A 25,007-nucleotide genomic window follows, 5' to 3' on the forward strand; every position below is an offset into this window, starting at 1 on the left:
ACTTGTGACAGCTATAAACTTCTGCTGGAATCAATAGAGGCAGATGTAGAATTGACGTCCATCAGAAAAAGCTCACCTGGAAGGGCAGGCACACATACATGTCCACAGCCGTTGCTGCAACATTTGGAACTTCCTTCACAGTGGGCATCATTCTCACATTCGTTGGAGCATATTCCAACTGTACCTGCTTCTACTGCAGGACATACTCCTTCTTTCACAACTGCAATAGCAAGACGAGAAGTCAACTTTAAAAAATGATCTTATAACTCACACATCAGTTCTGATCACTACTGTGCTACTGGTCAGTAAAATGGAAGGAGGTTTTCAAAACTATCTCACCTGGAGTGGGTGCAACACATGTGTGGCCGCATCCATTGCTACAACATTTGTGGAAAGTTGGACAGGACTCATCACTGGTACATTCTTCGGCACAGATACCCATCTGACCCGTCTGAAAGGACTGGACATTGGCCAGGTTTGATGACTGCAAAATCAAATTCAGAGATGACTCAACATTGCACAAGAACTAAGTGAAGGAGATTGGACAACTCTACAAAAAGACAAGGCTCCAAAATGGTCCTAATGATGACTAAAACACTAAGCTAGCTGAAGTCAGGTGAAATCCACAATTTATCAGCTCTATTTCATCTCTGCAGCACTAGAGGAATCTGGATGCAACTCACCTGGTTCAGCATCAACACAAACGTGACCACAACCATTACTACAGCATTTCTTGGATCCTGTGCAATGGGCATCATCACTGCACTCTTCAGAACAAATGCCACCCATTCCTGGTTGAACTGCTGGACACTGGCCTTCCTTAACGACTGTAAAGAGTAAAGAGAGTCACCCCATGAATTCCTTCATTGACCAGAGTGTCAAAGATAGAGATCAAGTCCATAAAAACAGGCCCTCCCTCCCACATGACAGATAATGTTGAAATAAAGAGAGACAGAGTGACAGACGTTTAATTTCTAAAAATGGCAGAGATCATGTGACATTCAGATGCAAAAGACCACTTTAGATTGAGCTGTTTGCTATAGTCATTTCAATGCCCCTACCTGGAACTGGTTGCCATGCAAACATGGCCACATCCATTACTACAACACTTGCTGAAGCCTGAACAGGAGTGGTCATTGGTGCATTCCTCAGCACAGCTTCCATTTGACCTTCTGGGACAGCAGGACACTGACCTGGTTTTTCAGCTGAAGCAAAGAAATGATTCAAGGGTCATGCAAATTGAAAATAGGCGATGGCTTATGGCATGTGTCACAAGGCTTTACTTCCACCCACAATTTGTACATGTTAACATTGTTAGCTAGCTCCATATTTCCTTCTTTGAAAATGTACTTGTGACAGCTATAAACTTCTGCTGGAATCAATAGAGGCAGATGTAGAATTGCCATCCACCAGAAAAAGCTCACCTGGAAGGGCAGGCACACATACATGTCCACAGCCATTGCTGCAACATTTGGAACTTCCTTCACAGTGGGCATCATTCTCACATTCGTTGGAGCATATTCCAACTGTACCTGCTTCTACTGCAGGACATACTCCTTCTTTCACAACTGCAATAGCAAGACGAGAAGTCAACTTTAAAAAAATGATCTTATAACTCACACATCAGTTCTGATCACTGCTGTGCTACTGGTCAGTAAAATGGATGGAGGTTTTCAAAACTATCTCACCTGGAGTGGGTGCAACACATGTGTGACCGCATCCATTGCTACAACATTTGTGGAAAGTTGGACAGGACTCATCACTGGTACATTCTTCGGCACAGATACCCATCTGACCCGCTGGAAGGACTGGACATTGGCCAGGTTTGATGACTGCAAAATCAAATTCAGAGATGACTCAACATTGCACGAGAACTAAGTGAAGGATCGAGACTGGACAACTCTACAAAAGACAAGGCTCCAAAATGGTCCTAATGATGACTAAAACACTAAGCTAGCTGAAGTCAGGTGAAATCCACAATTTATCAGCTCTATTTCATCTCTCCAGCACTAGAGGAATCTGGATGCACTCACCTGGTTCAGCATCAACACAAACGTGACCACAACCATTACTACAGCATTTCTTGGATCCTGTGCAATGGGCATCATCACTGCACTCTTCAGAACAAATGCCACCCATTCCAGGTTGAACTGCTGGACACTGGCCTTCCTTAACGACTGTAAAGAGTAAAGAGAGTCACCCCATGAATTCCTTCATTGACAGAGTGTCAAAGATAGAGATCAAGTCCATAAAAACAGGCCCTCCCTCCCAATTGACAGATAATGTTGAAATAAAGAGAGACAGAGTGACAGACGTTTAATTTCTAAAAATGGCAGAGATCATGTGACATTCAGATGCAAAAGACCACTTTAGATTGAGCTGTTTGCTATAGTCATTTCAATGCCCCTTACCTGGAACTGGTGCCATGCAAACATGGCCACATCCATTACTACAACACTTGCTGAAGCCTGAACAGGAGTGGTCATTGGTGCATTCCTCAGCACAGCTTCCCATTTGACCTTCTGGGACAGCAGGACACTGACCTGGTTTTTCAGCTGAAGCAAAGCAAAGATTCAAGGGTCATGCAAATTGAAAATAGGCGATGGCTTATGCATGTGTCACAAGGCTTTACTTCCAGCCACATTTTGTACATGTTAACATTGTTAGCTAGCTCCATATTTCCTTCTTTGAAAATGTACTTGTGACAGCTATAAACTTCTGCTGGAATCAATAGAGGCAGATGTAGAATGACGTCCACCAGAAAAAGCTCACCTGGAAGGGCAGGCACACATACATGTCCACAGCCGTTGCTGCAACATTTGGAACTTCCTTCACAGTGGGCATCATTCTCACATTCGTTGGAGCATATTCCAACTGTACCTGCTTCTACTGCAGGACATACTCCTTCTTTCACAACTGCAATAGCAAGACGAGAAGTCAACTTTAAAAAAATGATCTTGTAACTCACACATCAGTTCTGATCACTGCTGTGCTACTGGTCAGTAAATGGAAGGAGGTTTTCAAACTATCTCACCTGGAGTGGGTGCAACACATGTGTGGCCGCATCCATTGCTACAACATTTGTGGAAAGTTGGACAGGACTCATCACTGGTACATTCTTCGGCACAGATACCCATCTGACCGCTGGAAGGACTGGACATTGGCCAGGTTTGATGACTGCAAAATCAAATTCAGAGATGACTCAACATTGCACAAGAACTAAGTGAAGGAGATTGGACAACTCTACAAAAAGACAAGGCTCCAAAATGGTCCTAATGATGACTAAAACACTAAGCTAGCTGAAGTCAGGTGAAATCCACAATTTATCAGCTCTATTTCATCTCTGCAGCACTAGAGGAATCTGGATGCAACTCACCTGGTTCAGCATCAACACAAACGTGACCACAACCATTACTACAGCATTTCTTGGATCCTGTGCAATGGGCATCATCACTGCACTCTTCAGAACAAATGCCACCCATTCCAGGTTGAACTGCTGGACACTGGCCTTCCTTAACGACTGTAAAGAGTAAAGAGAGTCACCCCATGAATTCCTTCATTGACAGAGTGTCAAAGATAGAGATCAAGTCCATAAAAACAGGCCCTCCCTCCCAATTGACAGATAATGTTGAAATAAAGAGAGACAGAGTGACAGACATTTAATTTCTAAAAATGGCAGAGATCATGTGACATTGAGATGCAAAAGACCACTTTAGATTGAGCTGTTTGCTATAGTCGTTTCAATGCCCCTTACCTGGAACTGGTGCCATGCAAACATGGCCACATCCATTACTACAACACTTGCTGAAGCCTGAACAGGAGTGGTCATTGGTGCACTCCTCAGCACAGCTTCCCATTTGACCTTCTGGGACAGCAGGACACTGACCTGGTTTTTCAGCTGAAGCAAAAGAAAGGTTCAAGGGTCATGCAAATTGAAGAAGGCAATTGCTTATGGCATGTGTCACAAGGCTTTACTTCCACCCACAATTTGTACATGTTAACATTGTTAGCTAGCTCCATATTTCCTTCTTTGAAAATGTACTTGTGACAGCTATAAACTTCTGCTGGAATCAATAGAGGCAGATGTAGAATTGACGTCCATCAGAAAAAGCTCACCTGGAAGGGCAGGCACACATACATGTCCACAGCCATTGCTGCAACATTTGGAACTTCCTTCACAGTGGGCATCATTCTCACATTCGTTGGAGCATATTCCAACTGTACCTGCTTCTACTGAAGGACATACTCCTTCTTTCACAACTGCAATAGCAAGACGAGAAGTCAACTTTAAAAAAATGATCTTATAACTCACACATCAGTTCTGATCACTGCTGTGCTACTGGTCAGTAAATGGAAGGAGGTTTTCAAAACTATCTCACCTGGAGTGGGTGCAACACATGTGTGGCCGCATCCATTGCTACAACATTTGTGGAAAGTTGGACAGGACTCATCACTGGTACATTCTTCGGCACAGATACCCATCTGACCCGTTGGAAGGACTGGACATTGGCCAGGTTTGATGACTACAAAATCAAATTCAGAGATGACTCAACATTGCACAAGAACTAAGTGAAGGAGATTGGACAACTCTACAAAAAGACAAGGCTCCAAAATGGTCCTAATGATGACTAAAACACTAAGCTAGCTGAAGTCAGGTGAAATCCACAATTTATCAGCTCTATTTCATCTCTGCAGCACTAGAGGAATCTGGATGCAACTCACCTGGTTCAGCATCAACACAAACGTGACCACAACCATTACTACAGCATTTCTTGGATCCTGTGCAATGGGCATCATCACTGCACTCTTCAGAACAAATGCCACCCATTCCAGGTTGAACTGCTGGACACTGGCCTTCCTTAACGACTGCAAAGAGTTAAGAGAGTCACCCCATGAATTCCTTCATTGACAGAGTGTCAAAGATAGAGATCAAGTCCATAAAAACAGGCTCTCCCTCCCACATGACAGATAATGTTGAAATAAAGAGAGACAGAGTGACAGACATTTAATTTCTAAAAGTGGCAGAGATCATGTCACATTGAGATGCAAAAGACCACTTTAGATTGAGCTGTTTGCTATAGTCATTTCAATGCCCCTTACCTGGAACTGGTGCCATGCAAACATGGCCACATCCATTACTACAACACTTGCTGAAGCCTGAACAGGAGTGGTCATTGGTGCATTCCTCAGCACAGCTTCCCATTTGACCTTCTGGGACAGCAGGACACTGACCTGGTTTTTCAGCTGAAGCAAAGAAATGATTCAAGGGTCATGCAAATTGAAAATAGGCGATGGCTTATGGCTTGTGTCACAAGGCTTTACTTCCACCACATTTTGTACATGTTAACATTGTTAGCTAGCTCCATATTTCCTTCTTTGAAAATGTACTTGTGACAGCTATAAACTTCTGCTGGAAAATAGAGGCAGATGTAGAATTGACGTCCACAAGAAAAAGCTCACCTGGAAGGGCAGGCACACATACATGTCCACAGCCATTGCTGCAACATTTGGAACTTCCTTCACAGTGGGCATCATTCTCACATTCGTTGGAGCATATTCCAACTGTACCTGCTTCTACTGCAGGACATACTCCTTCTTTCACAACTGCAATAGCAAGACGAGAAGTCAACTTTAGAAAAATGATCTTACTCACACATCAGTTCTGATCACTGCTGTGCTACTGGTCAGTAAAATGGAAGGAGGTTTTCAAAACTATCTCACCTGGAGTGGGTGCAACACATGTGTGGCCGCATCCATTGCTACAACATTTGTGGAAAGTTGGACAGGACTCATCACTGGTACATTCTTCAGCACAGATACCCATCTGACCCGTTGGAAGGACTGGACATTGGCCAGGTTTGATGACTGCAAAATCAAATTCAGAGATGGCTCAATGGCAGAACATTGCACGAGAACTAAGTGAAGGACAGTGGACAACTCTACAAAAAGACAAGGCTCCAAAATGGTCCTAATGATGACTAAAATCCTAGCTAGCTGTCGCCAGGTGAAATCCACAATTTAACAGCTCTATTTCATCTTCCAGTACAAGAGGAATTCTGGATGGAACTCACCTGGTTCAGCATCAACACAAACGTGACCACAACCATTACTACAGCATTTCTTGGATCCTGTGCAATGGGCATCATCACTGCACTCTTCAGAACAAATGCCACCCATTCCCGGTTGAACTGCTGGGCATCGGCCTTCCTTAATGACTGTAAAGAGTAAAGAGAATCACTCCATGAATTCTTTCATTGACAGAGTATCAAAAACAGATCAAGTCCATAAGAACAGGCCCTCCCTCCCACATGACAGATAATCTTGAAATAAAGAGAGGCAGAGTGACAGACATTTAATTTCTAAAAGTGGCAGAGATCATGTCACATTCAGATGCAAAAGACCACTTTAGATTGAGTTGTTTGCTATATTCATTTCAATGCCCCTTACCTGGAACTGGTTCCATGCAAACATGGCCACATCCATTACTACAACACTTGCTGAAGCCTGAACAGGAGTGGTCATTGGCGCATTCCTCAGCACAGCTTCCCATTTGACCTTCTGGGACAGCAGGACACTGACCTGGTTTTTCAGCTGAAGCAAAAGAAAGATTCAAGGGTCATGCAAATTGAAGAAGGCAATTGCTTATGGCATATGTGTCACAAGGCTTTACTTCCACCCACATTTTGTACGTTTAACAGTGTTAGCTAGTTCAATATTTCCTTCTTTGAAAATGTACTTGTGACAGCTATACACTTCTGCTGGAAAATAGAGGCAGATGTAGAATTGCCATCCACCAGAAAAAGCTCACCTGGAAGGGCAGGCACACATACATGTCCACAGCCATTGCTGCAACATTTGGAACTTCCTTCACAGTGGGCATCATTCTCACATTCGTTGGAGCATATTCCAACTGTACCTGCTTCTACTGCAGGACATACTCCTTCTTTCACAACTGCAATAGCAAGACGAGAAGTCAACTTTAAAAAAATGATCTTACTCACACATCAGTTCTGATCACTGCTGTGCTACTGGTCAGTAAAATGGATGGAGGTTTTCAAAACTATCTCACCTGGAGTGGGTGCAACACATGTGTGGCCGCATCCATTGCTACAACATTTGTGGAAAGTTGGACAGGACTCATCACTGGTACATTCTTCGGCACAGATACCCATCTGACCCGTTGGAAGGACTGGACATTGGCCAGGTTTGATGACTGCAAAATCAAATTCAGAGATGGCTCAATGGCAGAACATTGCACGAGAACTAAGTGAAGGACAGTGGACAACTCTACAAAAAAGAAAGGCTCCAAAATGGTCCTAATGATGACTAAAATCCTAGCTAGCTGTCGCCAGGTGAAATCCACAATTTAACAGCTCTATTTCATCTTCCAGTACAAGAGGAATTCTGGATGGAACTCACCTGGTTCAGCATCAACACAAACGTGACCACAACCATTACTACAGCATTTCTTGGATCCTGTGCAATGGGCATCATCACTGCACTCTTCAGAACAAATGCCACCCATTCCCGGTTGAACTGCTGGGCATCGGCCTTCCTTAATGACTGTAAAGAGTAAAGAGAATCACTCCATGAATTCTTTCATTGACAGAGTATCAAAAACAGATCAAGTCCATAAGAACAGGACCTCCCTCCCACATGACAGATAATCTTGAAATAAAGAGAGACAGAGTGACAGACATTTAATTTATAAAAGTGGCAGAGATCATGTGACATTCAGATGCAAAAGACCACTTCAGATTGAGCTGTTTGCTTTAGTCTTTTAAAAACCGTTTACCTGGAACTGGTTCCATGCAAACATGGCCACATCCATTAGTACAACATTTGCTGGAGCCTGAACAGGACTGGTCATTGGTGCATTCGTCAGCACAGCTTCCCATTTGACCTTCTGGTATAACAGGACACTGACCTGGTTTTTCAGCTGATTGAAAGAAAAGATTCAATTGTCATGCAAATTGAAGATGCTTGTGGCTTATGGCATGTGTCACAAGGCTTTACTGGCACTTACATTTTAAACATTATTAGTTTAATATTTTCTTCTTTGAAAAGGGAATTTGTAAGAGCTTTACAACTGTAAATAAGAGGCAGGCAGATTCAGACATCCAGAAAGGTAGATTTCAGAGAGTAGATATTTCAAATAGGAAATATAGTAGTAGTAGTAGTAGTAGTAGTAGTAGTAGTAGTAGTAGTAGTAGTAGTAGTAGTAGTAGTAGTAGTAGTAGTAGTAGTAGTAGTAGTAGTGGAAGTAGTAATCAGTAGAATCAGTGCAGGACGAAAAAAAGCATGAATCTTGCCGATCTGGACAAATAGTTACCAATTATTGCAATTCGTCGAACATGAAAAAAAGTTTGACGGTAGGTATAGTCAATATGGGGATTCATTGCGAGATCGAGGTCTAGGATAATTGTAGTGTATAAAAAAACAAATCTCCATGAATATTCCAAATGCTAATGATTACTGCTGCCCTCTCTTGTTAGGAATACATAATTTTAGAAGTGTATTATCAGGCAGACAATGACCATGATATGTGATATTTCATTGATGAGGAATTTGTTGAGTTAGCGAATATCTGGGAAATAATATTTGGTGGGGGATCAGAACTTGTCCAGATGTATTTACGTAAGCCGGGAATTATGAAATATTATCTACCCTGTTATATGCATTACTAATTTCTATGAACATATATATTTTACCGGAAAGGCACGAATGAAAGGCGTCAGTGAAGAGCATTACTTCAGGATATGATGAAAAGATCCAAATTTTGATTTCAAAAAGGCCAAATATAAGAAGCAAGAAAGACAGGAATCAGTTTTTATAGTATCTGTGCTTTCAAACGTCGATTAGGGATCATAGTAAACTTGTATTGCAATCTGTCATCGGTTCATCTTATTCCTGTTTTGCTGTAGTCCAGTTCAAAGTTACAAATGTCTCTCACTACGAAATCTTTACTCGCCGAATTTCATTTCACCAACGTGCTATGCCCGTCCGCCTAGTAAGCGCTGCATATCTGCGGTTTTCCACCCAGCTAGACATTATTAGAGCGCATTGTATATTGGATTAAAGAACAATAAAAACTTTTGAAATGTTTATGTTATCAGTTGCTGATAATTGTTTGAAACTAATCGTAAACAACGTTACTTATTGAGTGGGTTTAAAGTGTATACATAATACAAACGATGGAGGAAATTTAGTTAAAATTGCAGAAATCAGTGATTTTTTGTGTTTGAAGAAGTTATTGACAGCTATTTTTCAATAGCATCTCAAGCAACGCTTATACTGGAATTACAAATAAAACGAAAGTTATAATCTGTGAAGTATGTTTTGATGTCAAAGTTACATCAAATTCACATCAATCTCTTCAATGATAGCATTCAGAAGTTAAACTATGAACTTCAAATTGCTCAAAAAACTAATCTCTAAATCGTTTGGTATTCTTAGTTTAGATTCTCCTGATTCTTAAATGAATCTGATCTGTTGGCCCTGACTATATCGTATGGCCGACTATTACTGACGTGTGCTCGACTAAATCTTGTATAAAACAATCGCATAAACTTTCATATGACATCCGACCTGTCACGAACAGGCGGTATTATTTTCGTAACATTTAAAAAATGAATCATTAAACTTTCTTTCCAACAAATAAACCAATTTTCTCTTTCAAATGAAGCAGTTGCGGGTAGTTTTGAGTAGATGTGGCACATCTGAAATAAAATACAATTTCCTTCTATCATCATCATAAATTTTATCAGTAAAATGTACAACCTCATTCTCCAGTTGCCTATGTGAATATTCGCTTTCCGGATGACTCGTGATGGAAAATTTCAAGCCGATGAAATACGTAAAATAAGTGTACAATGCTGTGACGATGAAACTTTCCGGACCATTTAACAAAGTTCCGTTTTTAAGATTGCTATTTAAGGATTTTATTTAATTTTCAAATGACCAAATCAAGGTTTCCTAATTTATTTTTGCGCGCCCTGGGATGTATTGTTTACGATGGCTGAGGAAAGAGCGTCAAATTTACGTAAACGCAACATGACTTAATGGGATAGTATTGCACTAAAACCAAGTTTATAAATCGACAACAAGGAAGACACTTAAGTACTGATATTCTATTGTAACATCAGATCTGGGGAGGTAAGAATCAGAATGCGGATATGAAATTCTCATTTTTGTCGTCCAAGATTTTGGACAATGAGCTGGCGCACACACTCCAACATCAAACCCGTGTAATTTAAAACATAGCGTTTTGTGAAAGACCATGATGAGTTCACTCATTTCATGCGAACAATGCATAGGTGCTGGATTTCGAGCCAATGCGCGTTCAGTTCTACAATAAGTTATCGTCATCAAATATCAGCTGGCCGCGTAATGCACGGCGTTACATGTAAAATCCGATGTTCGATATGCCAACTCTAAAACGACAATCACGGAATGAAAGATGACGATATTTCAGAATTGCTTCGTCGATTTCGACATTAAAATTCGGTTGGCTTGATGAAAATGCCACGGATTCTACAGACAGACGTCTGACGTCAATGCTGATGTACCCTCTGAAATAATCTGAGTAATGACTCAGACAGCAAATACTCAGCCTCGTAACGTTCAGTTGATTTTCAGAATGCATTACACGTCATAGTATTTCTCGTAAGTGTAGTTAATGGTTTAAATACGCTGCCGTATTTGTAATCTGACGAACTGCTCGATACTACTACGCGCGCAAAAATAATGATTTTTGTCAAGGTCAAATTTGATGCATTAATTTCCTACCAATTTTCACAAGAAGAGAGATTATTCGGCGCTGGCTCAAAAGTTGATCATCTGAATGACGAAGCCATTTTTAAATTATACATTGGTCAATTTGCTTTTGTGAAAGAACGAGTTGGTTTACTTGTTGATCGCAAAGTGTCATGGAATTGAAATATGTGGTCTCTATAACATTAGCGAACCAATGCTTTGACAAAAAATTCTAAAGTGTTTGTAGATACAGCGAACAGAGGCTGTCACATCCTTAATTTCAGTCAATGTCAAGTTTTGGTATGTGATGGATGCTCAGTGATATAATAGTGTTTATTATTAAAGTTTGTGTAAACACTTTGGAATATTTATGTGGTTTGGATAATGCAATGGGGTTAATTTGTCAAGCGAATTCTTAAATTCGGATCTCATGCAAAAATTAAAAAAAGCTGATTTCGATTGCCTTAAAGTTTAAAAATGAGATGACCAAACTATGAACTTTAGGTAAAGGCTTCCCATACGTTTTCGGGCAAGCAGACACTTGTTAGCGAAAATTTTGACCCAAATTATTTATTGTGGCCTCCCTCAGATTGTGCTTCTCGAAACGAAGGCAAACTTTCCGTAACATTTAGCGAATACAGGGTTTTAAAAACTGTGCCTTGGAAACAACATTTTTTCTCGATTTATCAATTACAGTACAATTGCAGTCTAATACTGACAATCGGAATTGAAATACATTTCAATTTTTCATAACACTTCAATAAGTAATTAAAAATACATCGTGCTGTTAAATGTTTTCTTGTCTCTGTTAGTTGTCAGTAATGAGTCATCAAGTGTAACCAGTGTAATTGACGTGATACCATATGTTCGAACAGATTTACAGTATAGTGGTTCAAAATATGCCGTGAAAAAGACTTCGCTCAAGATGAAAAGGCAAACGGTCAGTTTCGAAGATTCAAAGCGTATTCTGTATATGTGGTGTTAACCGAAAATTTCTGGACTGTTTTAGGGCAAAATGTACAACGTGACTGTCTTTGTGCTAATTCTCGTCAAATTAACAGTAGTTCTTCTTTATCAAGGCGCAAAACGCCATCGCTGTGTCTTACGTGTACGAAACCAGTACAGTTTAGCCAAAGTTTACTTATTTTCATTGAAACATGGATTTGTGTTGGATCAAACAGTAGATTTATACTGATAAAATTGGCATTACTGATTGTAAAATGATTCCACTTTATCAATGTCGTTTTCAATTGCAGATAATACCATCCATGTGAGATGTATCAGTGAATACAGATCTCAAATACATAGTAGCTGTGACTGGCAGTTCAATCATGCGGAAGAAGGAATCTTACAAATTCAGATATAAACTTATCAGGGCTTCTTTAAATAATTACCCATGTGTTTCACGAAAAGAGTTTGTAAAAGGTTAACTTTCAATCCTGTGTGATCCATCCCCAGGAAATGAGTACAAATGAACACGTGAAATACCAAAAACATGCACAGTAATAGAGCAGTAGTAAGTTTTGGACAGACTGTGAACGTTAGTTGTTTGTAATCTTCAATCACAAGGTCAGGTAAGTTGTGTACAGCCTTGATGTGATTGTAGTCCACACGTTGTACTGTTAATATTTACTTTCTCTATGTTTATCGTTGACATATCGTTTGGAATTCTTGGGTTAATGCTAGCGACAACTCGAGAAATCTCGAGCCAAGTGGTTCCATAAACTCGGTGGTGAAATATTTCCTCTGATGACGTTTTTTAACGAAAAACACAATTGTAAAGTGGTGATGGTTATCAACAGGATCGATTAGTATCCTCGTAACTTTCATTAAATAACACTCTTCACTTGCGTAAATCTTACTTTCAGTGAAATGTTTATTGCCGCCATAAAAAGAACAGTACCAGGATCCACCTTGCACCAAAGGGTGTCGACAACAGATACGCCTAGTTTACGTTTTGTATACTTTCTACCAATACTTGTTTGTATACTTTTGCATCCTTTCACTACTGATTTGTGATAACGATATCTTTTAGATTTTCTATTCAAGTGTATGCCTTCTTGCCACTGCTAGGTATGATGTGACCACTCTATCAATCAAATAGACGAAAAACCTAGTAGTATTCAATGGCACTTTACAGTATTAAAGCAGGTCTTCGAGTTTTATTTTAGTATGCACCACTAAACAAATGAGTTTTGATGTTCTTCATAAAAGTATCAAGGTTGGGTGACTGGCGTACTTCAGGAGGGGCACTGCTTTAGGTGAGGGGAGCAGAGCCAGTGAATCGGCCCACGTTGCAAAGGACGCGCATTTTAATTCCCTACCCGTGACATGCAAGGTCAAACAGAGGGAAGTTGTTCGTTTCCCTCATGTGAAACGACAGCAAGAGACTCAGAGACTGTATCAACAATAAATGCCAAGTGATGAGTTACTCGATTTGGAAATATTTGCATCCATACCATCAGAGCACGATTTGACTGAGACTACGTGCACATCGAAGTGAACGTTTTAAATTATTACTTCAAGCTCCATCAATAAAATCGTGAAAAAAGATGATCGCGGAAGTAAAATGATCTAGCATTCTATCTCATTTATACAACATGTAAAATTCCAAATTGCAAACATATTGTCCAAGTTATATTCACTAGGGAAACCCTTATTGATTTGTTAACACATGATAGCAAACACCGTTTGCCGTATTTTATCCTCTGCTTTCTTACAAGGGTTTTTATCTCCTGCTGGTCGGTCACTTTTTTTTATCGCGTCCATTTTCACATGCTGCAGTTTTATCCCTCTTTCGAGGTTGTTTGTAATTTTTACCGTATTCTCCTTAAGGTCAAAAACGACTCAGTGAACACAAGATGTAGTTTTGCAAAAGTAAAGTTTCTGCATACTAAATTATTTCTCAAAACCCTGGGGCACTTGTCGCCTCAATGTAAGAATGAACGGATTGACAAGAACAGCAAATGAAATATAAGAATTGGCCAGACGCGTGATAATAGGAACGAGTTTCGCCGAAGGCATCGTGATATTTCTCGACTCATGACACCAACATAAGGCACGTCTTAGTTTGCGTTCACTCGAATCTACCAGGTGAGGACTATATTTGAAATGGCTTTTCTATGTTATGTACACCTTTCGCACTAATTTGTAAACACGATCACACAAGTCGTTCTGGAAGGTGACATTGCTACCTGGCAGAAACGGGTCATGAGGAGTTAACTACACACACATTTACACATGTAAAAAGCCAGGTCAACGGATAGAACATTTACCTCGTTGAGCAGTCAGGTCTTTTGACGCTTTCATGAATGACCGCATTTCTGATTTCATGGACTTAACAATAGCTCGGCGTTAAGCTACTATTTGGCACCGATATGAACTACTTGCACGAAGATAATTACTTTGTGGTTTTGTAGGTAAAACCGGTCAACTTCTACTTAAGAGTAGAATCCAAACAAGTTGCAAAGAGTTGAATGACACTTTGCGAATGGCGGCAATAACCTGTAATTTCATTATCATATATGACAGCCTTCACCGTGTGTTTCCGTGACCTTGGTGACCGACCATTTCAAAAGACAGATTAGCGACGAACATGTCTAGAAATAGGGTCACAAGGGAATAGGTATATTAACCTATGAGGAAGGAAAATGTCTTTGCAGTGTGTTAGTGTAAGATGATACGCTTCAACGTTCAGCATTATTGTTAGGTATTTTAAGTGCCACCGCCTTCAGCCATGTCAAAATACTGCAAAGCACTAAACACGGCTTCAAGTAATGCAATAATTCTTGGTCATTCTATCGTTATTGGAAATGAATATTTGGTGAAGTCAAAATGAAACTGAACTTGTCCTTACCTGTTGTTTGGGCGGTCGAAATTCCTGTAAGGCATATTAGCACGATTAACGTGCCTTTGAAATCCATGGTACTGAAAGAAATTATGACATAGCTAAGAGTTTACTGTGTTTATAGGTGTACAGTTTAAAAGTTGTTTACTCTGAGTGAAAGTTTGAAAACGAATGACTTAAGGGGTCATATTGAATCTGCCCGATGAACAGCATGGATTGAATGATCATATACAAACACGGAAACCGTAACTTTGTAAACAGACAAATTGACATCATGGCTTAACTTGATTATTAGCGCTTGTATTGTTAGCAAGAGTAACACAAGCGTAAGTTTGCGTAAAACGCAAATTCATTAACATTTGACCTAGTCACTCTTATCCTACAACCGCACAACCATGAAGTCCTCTGAATACTATGCTACTGCTGTGCACGAATTTAATGACTACAACTTTTATCAAACTTCAGGCAACAATTGCTGACAAATTTCATTTTCAGTCGTAAAATATATTAATGGCTAGTTAGAAATTACACAACATTGATTCCATGAAGACCGAACTAAAACGAATGTCACCTTCTAAGTATTGCAGAGGATTAGTCTCTTAAACAAACCTTCCAAGATTTAAAACAGTGTATATGTCCTTATTACCTTTACATGCGTGCATTAATTTGTGAGTAACAGTAATCGGTGATATACGTTACTCCCTTGTGTGCACACGTCAAACTACAATATATAGTTGATATTTAACCCGAACAAAATCCTCCATGTGTTGTTAACAATTTTAACATTTATTACATTGAAATCAATCCTGCATCGTGGACTTTCTAAAGCTGCTATTGATATCCCAAGTATTGAAATCACCACAACATTACACAACATAACTTCAGTGTTACAAGTAGCGGTATACAATTATTAGAAGGTGAAATGTTTTCTACTGTGAGCATTAAAGCAATCAGAAAGTATCTCTCACTTTGTTTCTGGTAGATATTCAAGGTCAGGACTTTGCCAGAAGTTACCCTCATGATGTATTTGTAAAGATGAATTGGTTGAAGGAATATTTAAATCAAAATGTCTGAATTCAACACGTAAACACCTGACAGGTTAGTCGCAGTTAACTTCCCTGCATGAATTTAAGCAACAGTTACCATGATGTCTAACCGCCTACACTGACCAAACGTTGTTTATTAAAATGTCATTAGACTGTATTTGTGTAGTCGTCATTGGTCATCTAGACGGCAGTATGAGATCTAATGAACTCTGCGAACATAATTGCTTCACTTAGTCGCTCTTAGAAGACATTGTTGTCAATTGCTGCCGTAAAGTTTAGACAAAGAACAACGGCTAATTTCTTCAGTGCTTCGTCGGTTATGTTCGTCTTTATTGTTCGCCCAAATTTCACAGAATCAGTAGCTTTGAGTTGTTCATAGCAAAATAAGCTCTTACCTGCTTTCTTGTTCCCCAGATTTTACAAATACAGCAGTAGACCCGGGAGCTACATGTAGATAGACGACGTCTACCTGAGAAAATGGTGTTCACTTTCACGCACTATATATTATAAGACGTGTCACGTGACCAAGTGGGGATTGGTACGGCGCTACCCCAGGTTAGTTCCTCCCTTTCACTTTATTTATACCGCTATGCCTTTACAACCATGCCTCCTCAACGGTAACCTTCATTGCGGCCTAAATGGTGACAACATAAAACAGGAACCTTAAATACTAGCACTAGTTTGTCAAGGTCAATACAACATTGATAAATGCATCGATCAATTGTTCGTCAATCTTTCATTTGGTTCCAAAGGAGAGTTTCAACCTGCAACATTATCCCATGAACTGAAAGTTAACGACCACCTTTATGGCTGTGTCGCTCAACTTTGACAGATCTTTGAGACATACAGATGACTCGAACGCAAACAGCAAATGTCGAGGGTGTTCATTAATTTAGCAGATATGTTTGGTGTCTGTCAGTCGAAGTCTGGCAACTTTCATTTTTGCGATGCCAGTAAAAACTATTCAATTTGATTAGTTTTTAACTGTTTTAGTTACCAAACAATTCATCGCACTGTGACTCGAACTGTCACCGCGAAGAAAATGTTTTACGGTCTATGGCACTGCACTGATTGCAAAGTAAATCCTAAGTAATGGAAGAATCAAATAAACACTGCACAGATGTCATTGATGTGGTTTGAAGTAGGAATATGTTAAAAGGAAACAACCAAAAACGGTTGTTCTTGAAAGAAAAAGAACCCATCCGGTAAAATTTTATTAGAGTTATTGTGAACATTTTTGTTTTGGATTTTGCGATCTAGACACTAACACGTACAATAATTATTTTCGCTGACTTGACAGATTGTTGGTGATTATTCAGTAGCTTTTACATCCTTTCTTATCTTCTCGTGATCATCAGACCATGTCAAGAGGTGTATCATTCGATTTCATGACGTCATCTGCTCTGATTTTAAGTCATGTTTTCGGATTGTATCTAGAGACTGGCACAATACCGAACGAGGGAGTTGCATTTACAATAAATCAAAACCTATGTATTGCAAGTTGGTCGGTTCTTTACAGGAAATTTCCATCCTCACAGCCATGCCTTTAGTTCTTTCTTTCTTTCTTTACCTCTAATCTAACAATATATATCATGGAAAACTCGCGGTAGGTATATATTATTGTCCATCTTTATTCACGGTACTCCTCGTCTATGACTGTTGTTGTATCTTCCTGTGAAACTGTTCCGATACTCATTCAGATTCATTTATTATCGCGGCAGGTTGTCTGTCATCTATGGCTTTGGTAGGTTTGATCAATGGTTCCAAACTTGAAGAAAAATGTGCAGGCTGGTCGCTCAATACATTCTCAATCTTTTATAACGATGCGAACTTTAGAAAGGCTAATAAACTAAGTGATAATGGTCAGCAGTCTTGAGAATATTCAAACCTTTAACATTCATTAATTAATTCATTAATTTTGTGAAACCCCCTCCATCCGTATCGTTCAAGCGGCTTCTTAACCGTACACACGTTATATGGCTTGAAATACAAAAATACAAGAAATGGTACGATAAGTATCCAATCTATAAAGGATAAGATAACAAAAGGTGTTCATTTTCGGTAACAATGTAACATTTTAGAAGACCAGTAAAGGCGTCCTTTATATAAAAGTTTACGCCTGAGTTTGTCTGGCTTGTTGAACCTTTTCTCTTAATTAGCAATGTCGTTTGAAAGGCCGAATCCTTACAATACTTTTATCGAAAAAACGTGACGTAACCACTTTTATTTTATATTTTTTCATAAAACATTACTTTGTTTTTATAGTTTTTAATAATATCTGTTATATTTACTGTCGTCTGCTTTGCAACATCTTTAAAAGTAGCATTATTACAACACGTTCTATTTTAACAGAGCCACATCACAGCCTGAACATTGGTAGTGATCCAATGGCAAATGTCGTTAAGGTCTTTACTTTTGACAAAACATTGTAATTTGCAAACAAAACAGATGCAAAACACAAAATATTGAATTCGGATCATCAACATTGCGATTGGACAATCAGGTGAAGCGTCAATTGCACTTCCATTTAGATATTCACTGATCTTAGTGTACTGTTGAAAGTATGATTAACTTTTTTCAGCACATTCTGTGTGTTTGCTATATCTTATCATTGTCAATGATTTTTATTATGATAATGACCAAATTCAGTTCTAGTGATTTGTTCTGCTTTCCCAAACTCTATAAAACCTTGTTTTTCATCTTCTAACTGAAATCTGCAGGGAAACTTCAGAGTATCACACACTTTCGACGATGCGAAGTAGTATTTGATCTCCAATTCTAGATGCCTATGTTTCTCTACGAATTCGTATAATTATCTATTGATTATATTAAATAACGAACACTTCGAAAAGACCGTAAGAAATTGATAGGTTGTGTGTGTGACCGGTACATCTAGATTGGAAGACAGTTTTATGCGTACTAGCTTTAAATTGATCCTCAGCAATATCTTCAGCCAACAATAAAACTTATGAATCTCTTCCAATCTCTTGGTTTTTATGAAATCTAACGCTGTTGCTGCCTTCTAAAAGTTAACAAATACGTCAGTGCAAAAGGAACATCGTGAGGCAAGTCATTGTCCGATTCCGTCTTTAAGTAGCGATATTGGAATAGTATCTCCTTTGCACCGTTTTGAACGAGCCAAAAGAATATAACGCCTGGCAGCCTACATCAATGAAGACAATCGTCTTTAAGGTTGAACGCGCCTCGGGGACAGAGAGTCGGACTCTCAAATTTCTACAATTCTTTTCTGATCTACCACTTATGGGGGCTCATTTTAAAGCTCTTGAAGAAAGAAGAACTTTCACCGTCTTAGTTTTTCGAAAATCCAAAATTTTATTTTTATCCCATAGAGTTAACACAGGGATGGCGGCCATTTTGAATTTCAAATATTGCAAATTGTTGAGTAATTGTTTTCGCTAGTTCCAAACTTTGCACGGTGACCCCTGATTTTTATTGTTGATTTAGTAAGAAAATGGTTGAAAGTTTCATTTAGGAAAGTTTGAGCAAAAGTTTAAGTCTTTCACTTTCGAGGCGCATATTACCTTAACTGTCTTATTTGTGTGATTAAAATATATGAAACCAAATTCAAAACTTGGGTTTGGTAAAACAACTCAGGTCCTCATGCATGGTAAAATGTTGGCTTTTATTGCTAAAATCCCAATAGCAATAAAATAAAAACCGAATTTAGCGATAAAAAAGCCATCCTTTTACCATGCATGAGGACTTGAGTTGTTTTACCAAACCCAAGTTTTATATTCTTCAAGTCCGGCTACTTTATCTTCCGCGTCTACTGACTATAGTTGGACTGATCCTCACAATTTCTACCAACTACAAATTTAAAGCTTGATATCATTATAAAGGTGAGCCGGAACATAAAAAATTGCGAAAGCGCTATACTTAGTCGTTACAGTAAGATTCTGCTGTGTGACATCAACTTTGGACCGTATTGAAAATAAGTCTTAAGAATTACTTGTGTTATTAATGGACGAATAATTTTCTTCTGTATATTATTTCGTATTCATTTTCGTTCAATGAAATTAATCATGAGTCCGAAATTTTCTTTCACTTAAATTTAATCCTCAACTTACTCTGAAGTCAGGAGAACCACAAGTGAAAGGGCTATCAGTAAAGCCGAAATGAATGCAATGTACTGGAGAAACCTTTGTCTTTGAAGACAAATGAATACAAGATTAAAAAAGGAGATGTGAACATAACAAACTTCAAAAAGTAAAACGAAAATACAGCTTGTATATATCATGCTAAGATTTATTCAAAGGTAGAATATTGTGCAAGTAACATTCAACTGGAGTTGAAGTACAATCGAAACTTACCACAGTAATAAAATGTCGAGGGCGAATGAGTTGTGTGTTTGTTAATAAGCTCGTGATTGTTGATTTGTCTCACAAACGAAGTTAACGAAATGTCTATTTTGAACTTTAATAGTTATACATAAATCCGTTCGTCGAGTTCAAATTTAAATATCTTTTGCAATGTACAGGACACCACGGTTTACTTTTGTCGATGCCTTGCTCAGAACACTGAAAACGGCGATGGAACGAAGAAACAGACATAGTTTGTGAAGTGTATACCATGTTTACATTTGTCTTATGTTATAGTACAGTTCTAGGTACCACCCTATTGACCCATTTTGCACTATGCAGGTGAACATCCTGTTTCAAAAGGATATAGGCCTAACCCCAGGTGCCACATTCCAAACGGTACAATTTCAGAAGTGACTGGATGTAAAATTTAATGACCGGTCAGAATGATTGTATAAATCAATGCGTCCAAAGGCTGAGACAAAAATTATGAAGCCTGAGACAAACTTGGACTGAAAGCAGTAAAAGAACCAAACCTACCATTTCTATGCCTTCTGTGTTTTTTGTCTGTGAAATGCTGTGTATTTCAAAACAGTAAAAGCAGGCGATTTCGTACGTGTTTGATTATAGTGATGGTAACTGTAATCATTGATTTTAATGCCTTAGGTTGGTAGTCGTTGAAAATAGGGTGCGGTCAGACTACATAGGCAATACAAAGAGAGCACTAACTTTAAATAACCCCGCGTTGTACTTCTGTACTTTCATTTAGTTCTTGAAAATATGAAAACTGTGTTCACTGTTGGACAATATGCACATACGAACTCGCGAAGCGAGTATAACAATTAGCACAACTTATTTACAGTTGACAATAACAATGTTCTAAAATCTATGTGAAATTCGGGCACATGTCTCGCTCCCTTGGTCAGTGCTTATATTAATAAAATTCAGACAAGGGTAGTTGGCAGCTGTTAGAAATATACGCAAAACAATAATATGATTCTTATGTACTCAGTATTTCACAAATTACGACAATCGAAAAGAACAAAAGGTATAATGTCTTCATCAATAAATATCACTGAGAAGTGTAAAATACTATATAGGCCTACTAATAAATGTCAAAATTATGTATATTTTTCAAGAAGTGAATCGTTTTAAAGTCAATATCATCTCTAGGAATAAACACACTCTTGTCTTTTAGACGTAATCACCGGGCAGCGTGAAGCAGCAAGTCGGTTAGAGTTATAACAGCAAGGGATACAACAAGACCGAGACATTGCGAAGAAAGAAAAACCAGGAATCAAAGCTAGAGTGAAGTGTGAGTGTCAGGTGTAGCGAGGAGGGAGAAAAAGATGTCCTGTTCTATGGATAACGATAGAAATAAGTAAATCTCAAAACAAAATGGACAGCAGCTGTAGCTTTTCATCAAGTTTTTAATTGGTACACCTCTTCCCAATCGTCTCCCTAGAGTATGTTGCAAGACGAAGAATTAGCATTGCTGACTCAACCCTTGGTCTACAATGTTCAAAACAAATGAAGTCTTGTGCGTTGTCAAGAATAACGTTAAACATTGCACGCGATGACATACAAGCTGTGTTGATAAGCTGAATGTTTTTCAATGTAATACAACGTGAGTTTTAAGTAGAAGTGAGTAATTTACGAATGCACAAACAAAACTAATGGAAACACTGTCAAAAATGACAGCTGGTGAAGCTTTGATAGTGTGTGTGTGTGTGTGTGTGTGTGTGTGTGTGTGTGTGTGTGTGTGTGTGTGTGTGTGTGTGTGTGTGTGTGTGTGTGTGTGTTTGTATGTGTGTGTGTTTATCTCAGAGGGGAAAGAGACAGAGAGAGAGAGAGATAGAGAAAGAGATTTAGGGAGAAACAGAGAGACTTAAATGTGGGCAGTTCATTTACAAGAATTTACGTTACTCCTGTTTTTAAAAAACTAATCCAGGAAACATGGACACTCAACACCTATGATAATTATTATAATATGTCAAGACAAATCAACTAGACGTTTAGATATTGTCTTGATCCATGACCCATTACCGATACGAACGATACGATATTCAAATGGTAACGTTCACCTTCTGTTCCCGATGGGTGTTTAACTATGTTCTGTATAAACGGTGATAAAAAGGAGCTAAGTGGTAGTAAAATACTTTTGTTCAAATTTTGCCGATCTTAGATCAAATTATCCTTTAATGCAGATACTTAAAGTTTATGAGTAACCTGTACACTCCTCGTCATTGCTTAGGTCCGAAGTGGCCGATTTGGGTCACCGACGTATTTCAATTATTGCAGTGGTCCCTCTGCGTCTTTACTGACTGATTGTCACACCTAAAATATACACTGTAGAACATTGTCTCTTTTTTTGCATACTCCTGTCAACACTTCATGGCAGAGCGTTCTTGTTGCATGATTAGTTATATATGTGTGTTGGAAGTTAAATAGTATGTGAGTAAAAATATTTCATTTGGGGCAATCGGTTCCCTCGGGAAGCAGGAAACTTTTACAGCAAGCAGGCATTATGAATTACTCTTCATGAACCCCCGATCGAGAATACACATACAGTAGTGGCGGTGTCAACAGCCGATACCATTCTATGGTCAACCAGAACTAGGCCACTTTTACGAGTAGAATAGATGACCCAGACTGTACGTAGCCATTTACGACCTTCAACACAAGGCTGCTTGTAAATTGCGCAAGGTCAAAAAATTCGTTGGAACCACACCGACCGACCTCGAATGATAAACAGAAAAGTAACGGAACAGGTGTTTCAACCCAGCACTTTCCAGTTTTACCTGAAAAACCCGACTTAAGAAAGTTTGCCTTATAAGTTTGCCATAAAGAGAAAACATCAATCGAAAAAAGTGCTCTATATATCTTTTAGTTCAGTTTTTGTAAGGAAAGGGAAAGTTGGCTTTTTAAGTTCCTGGTCTGTGATTCTAAGCATATCCATAGGGAACAGTTTCACCAAAAATGTGTGTAATTGCGTGGTACAATAAGGAAACAATGGAATCTTTGACTCCATATTCACTTCCACACCACAAACATAAACTTTGACCTCGTAAAATACACGCTGTTTGCACGTTCTGTGCCAGTCGGTGCAAGTCAGGCTGAATCTGTATCACTCTGACCGAACGTGTGTGACTTTGCATTTGTGATGGATGGTCAATAAACACAGTTTGCTCAACTCGTTATTGCCAAGTAATTGTGAAACCAACATCAAACTAGGTCACGGCGACCTGGGTTCGGACAGACACATCCAAATTGTCATTGTCACAGGATGTGAAAGTTTGATTTGTCATGAATTACGTAAGCGTGGTGAATATGTGTTTATCGAAGGCCGTATGGTCTGCGGTCTTTTAGAGAAACAAACAAAACACTATTAGGTTGATTACGTCATGTGTTTCTCTTGGAAAGCAAAACTTCATATATATATATACATATATATATATATATATATATATATATATATATATATATATATATATCCTGCAGTTCTCAGACAGAACTGAAAGAGGTTTTAGCGCTACACTCTCATTTATATGGTTTGGACGTACCATTTTGTTTCCAGGTGGTGATACAATTTGATGAGTGATATTTATTTTGGAGGCTACATTTTGAAACCAACGTTTGATGAAGCGTTCAAATGGTACGTCCAAACCATATAAATGAGAGTGTAGAGCTAAAACCTCTTTCAGTTCTGTCTGAAGATTGCAGTATGCATGCAACTTAAGGTGTAGATATTACAGATATAATTACTTTGTATTTGAAGTAATGTATGTTATATATATATATATATATATATATATATATATATATATATATATATATATATATATATATGTATGTATGTATATATAAATAATATATATATATATATATATATATATATATATATATATATAAACAGATTACTTCAAGTACAAAGTAATGAAATCTATTACTTAAGTTTCATGCATCTTGCAATCCTCAGATAGAGTGAAAGGATTTCTAGCTCGACACTCTTACATATATGATTGGGACGAACCATTCTATTTGTAGGTAGTGTTAAAGTTCGATAAATAATATTTGTTTTGGTGGCGACATTTTGAAACCAACTCAGAGCGTTTGTTTAACAGTGTAGATTTGTCAGCATTGATAATGTGCAGCTTTTCTGATATACAAAGATTACATCGCTTGTTCATGTTAGAGTAGCTCAATGCTTTATCAATGATTGACCATGAAATGTCAAAGTCTTGTCCCTTATTTCTTAAGTTCCATACATATTTTGATAACTCGGTGTCGTTTTTGTATCTCTCGTTGCGGAACGACTTCATGTGATTAGCGTAGCGCGTCTTGAAGGTGTTATCAGTGAGGCCGATATAAACCCTCTCTCCGTTGTCCTCCGTTGATACGTTGGCCTTGTACACCACGCCTTTGACTTGACAGTTACCCTTCAGGGGGCATGCCGACTTAACCCTGCAATTGCAATCAGCTGGTTGGTCCTTACACTGTTCCCCGGAGATTACCCTCTTATTGTGCGATTTGATTATACTTGCCATATTCCTCATACAGCTATAACTCACTTTAATTGTGTTTCTGTTTATTTATTTATTTATAACGCTCTGCTTTTTGCATTGAGCACTGTAATTTCCCTCGAGGACATCTGTATACTTCGATATATATATATATATATATATATATATATATATATATATATATATATATTATATATATATATATATATATATATATATATGTATGTGTGTGTGTGTGTCTTATCCTGAAACGTAAGTAACAGATATCATTACTTTGTAATTGAAGTAATTTTTATTATTATCTATAACGCTTTACTTTAGCATCGAGCACTGTAATTTCCAAAGAGGACATCTGTATACTTCGATATATATATATATATATATATATATATATATATATATATATATATATTATATATATATATATATATATATATTATATATGTATGTATGTGTTGTGTGGCTGTATGTAAATCAGAAGCTAAAATGCCTCAGTGCCACGACTGCCCAAGGAAGA

At 38.4% G+C, this 25,007-nt stretch overlaps 1 protein-coding gene across 1 annotated transcript in view; it reads right to left on the bottom strand.

Annotated features, from left to right (window-relative positions):
• LOC139144535 (prestalk protein-like) overlaps positions 1–25,007 on the bottom strand; it is a 48,826-nt gene that overhangs the window by 1,541 nt on the left and 22,278 nt on the right. Inside the window, exons 2-25 of the mRNA XM_070715233.1 lie at positions 16,044–16,282; positions 14,612–14,682; positions 7,796–7,939; positions 7,420–7,563; positions 7,070–7,213; positions 6,809–6,952; positions 6,448–6,591; positions 6,072–6,215; positions 5,722–5,865; positions 5,461–5,604; positions 5,101–5,244; positions 4,723–4,866; positions 4,380–4,523; positions 4,117–4,260; positions 3,755–3,898; positions 3,377–3,520; positions 2,412–2,555; positions 2,034–2,177; positions 1,689–1,832; positions 1,425–1,568; positions 1,102–1,205; positions 684–827; positions 340–484; positions 77–220 (exon numbers count right to left, since the gene is read on the bottom strand). Of these exons, the coding sequence (XP_070571334.1) occupies positions 77–220; positions 340–484; positions 684–827; positions 1,102–1,205; positions 1,425–1,568; positions 1,689–1,832; positions 2,034–2,177; positions 2,412–2,555; positions 3,377–3,520; positions 3,755–3,898; positions 4,117–4,260; positions 4,380–4,523; positions 4,723–4,866; positions 5,101–5,244; positions 5,461–5,604; positions 5,722–5,865; positions 6,072–6,215; positions 6,448–6,591; positions 6,809–6,952; positions 7,070–7,213; positions 7,420–7,563; positions 7,796–7,939; positions 14,612–14,678 (3,196 nt within the window). The 5' untranslated portion in view covers positions 14,679–14,682; positions 16,044–16,282. The remainder of the gene's footprint in view (positions 1–76; positions 221–339; positions 485–683; positions 828–1,101; positions 1,206–1,424; positions 1,569–1,688; positions 1,833–2,033; positions 2,178–2,411; positions 2,556–3,376; positions 3,521–3,754; positions 3,899–4,116; positions 4,261–4,379; positions 4,524–4,722; positions 4,867–5,100; positions 5,245–5,460; positions 5,605–5,721; positions 5,866–6,071; positions 6,216–6,447; positions 6,592–6,808; positions 6,953–7,069; positions 7,214–7,419; positions 7,564–7,795; positions 7,940–14,611; positions 14,683–16,043; positions 16,283–25,007) is intronic.

The sequence above is a fragment of the Ptychodera flava genome, chromosome 11 (assembly GCF_041260155.1).
Source record: "Ptychodera flava strain L36383 chromosome 11, AS_Pfla_20210202, whole genome shotgun sequence".
NCBI lineage: Eukaryota > Metazoa > Hemichordata > Enteropneusta > Ptychoderidae > Ptychodera > Ptychodera flava.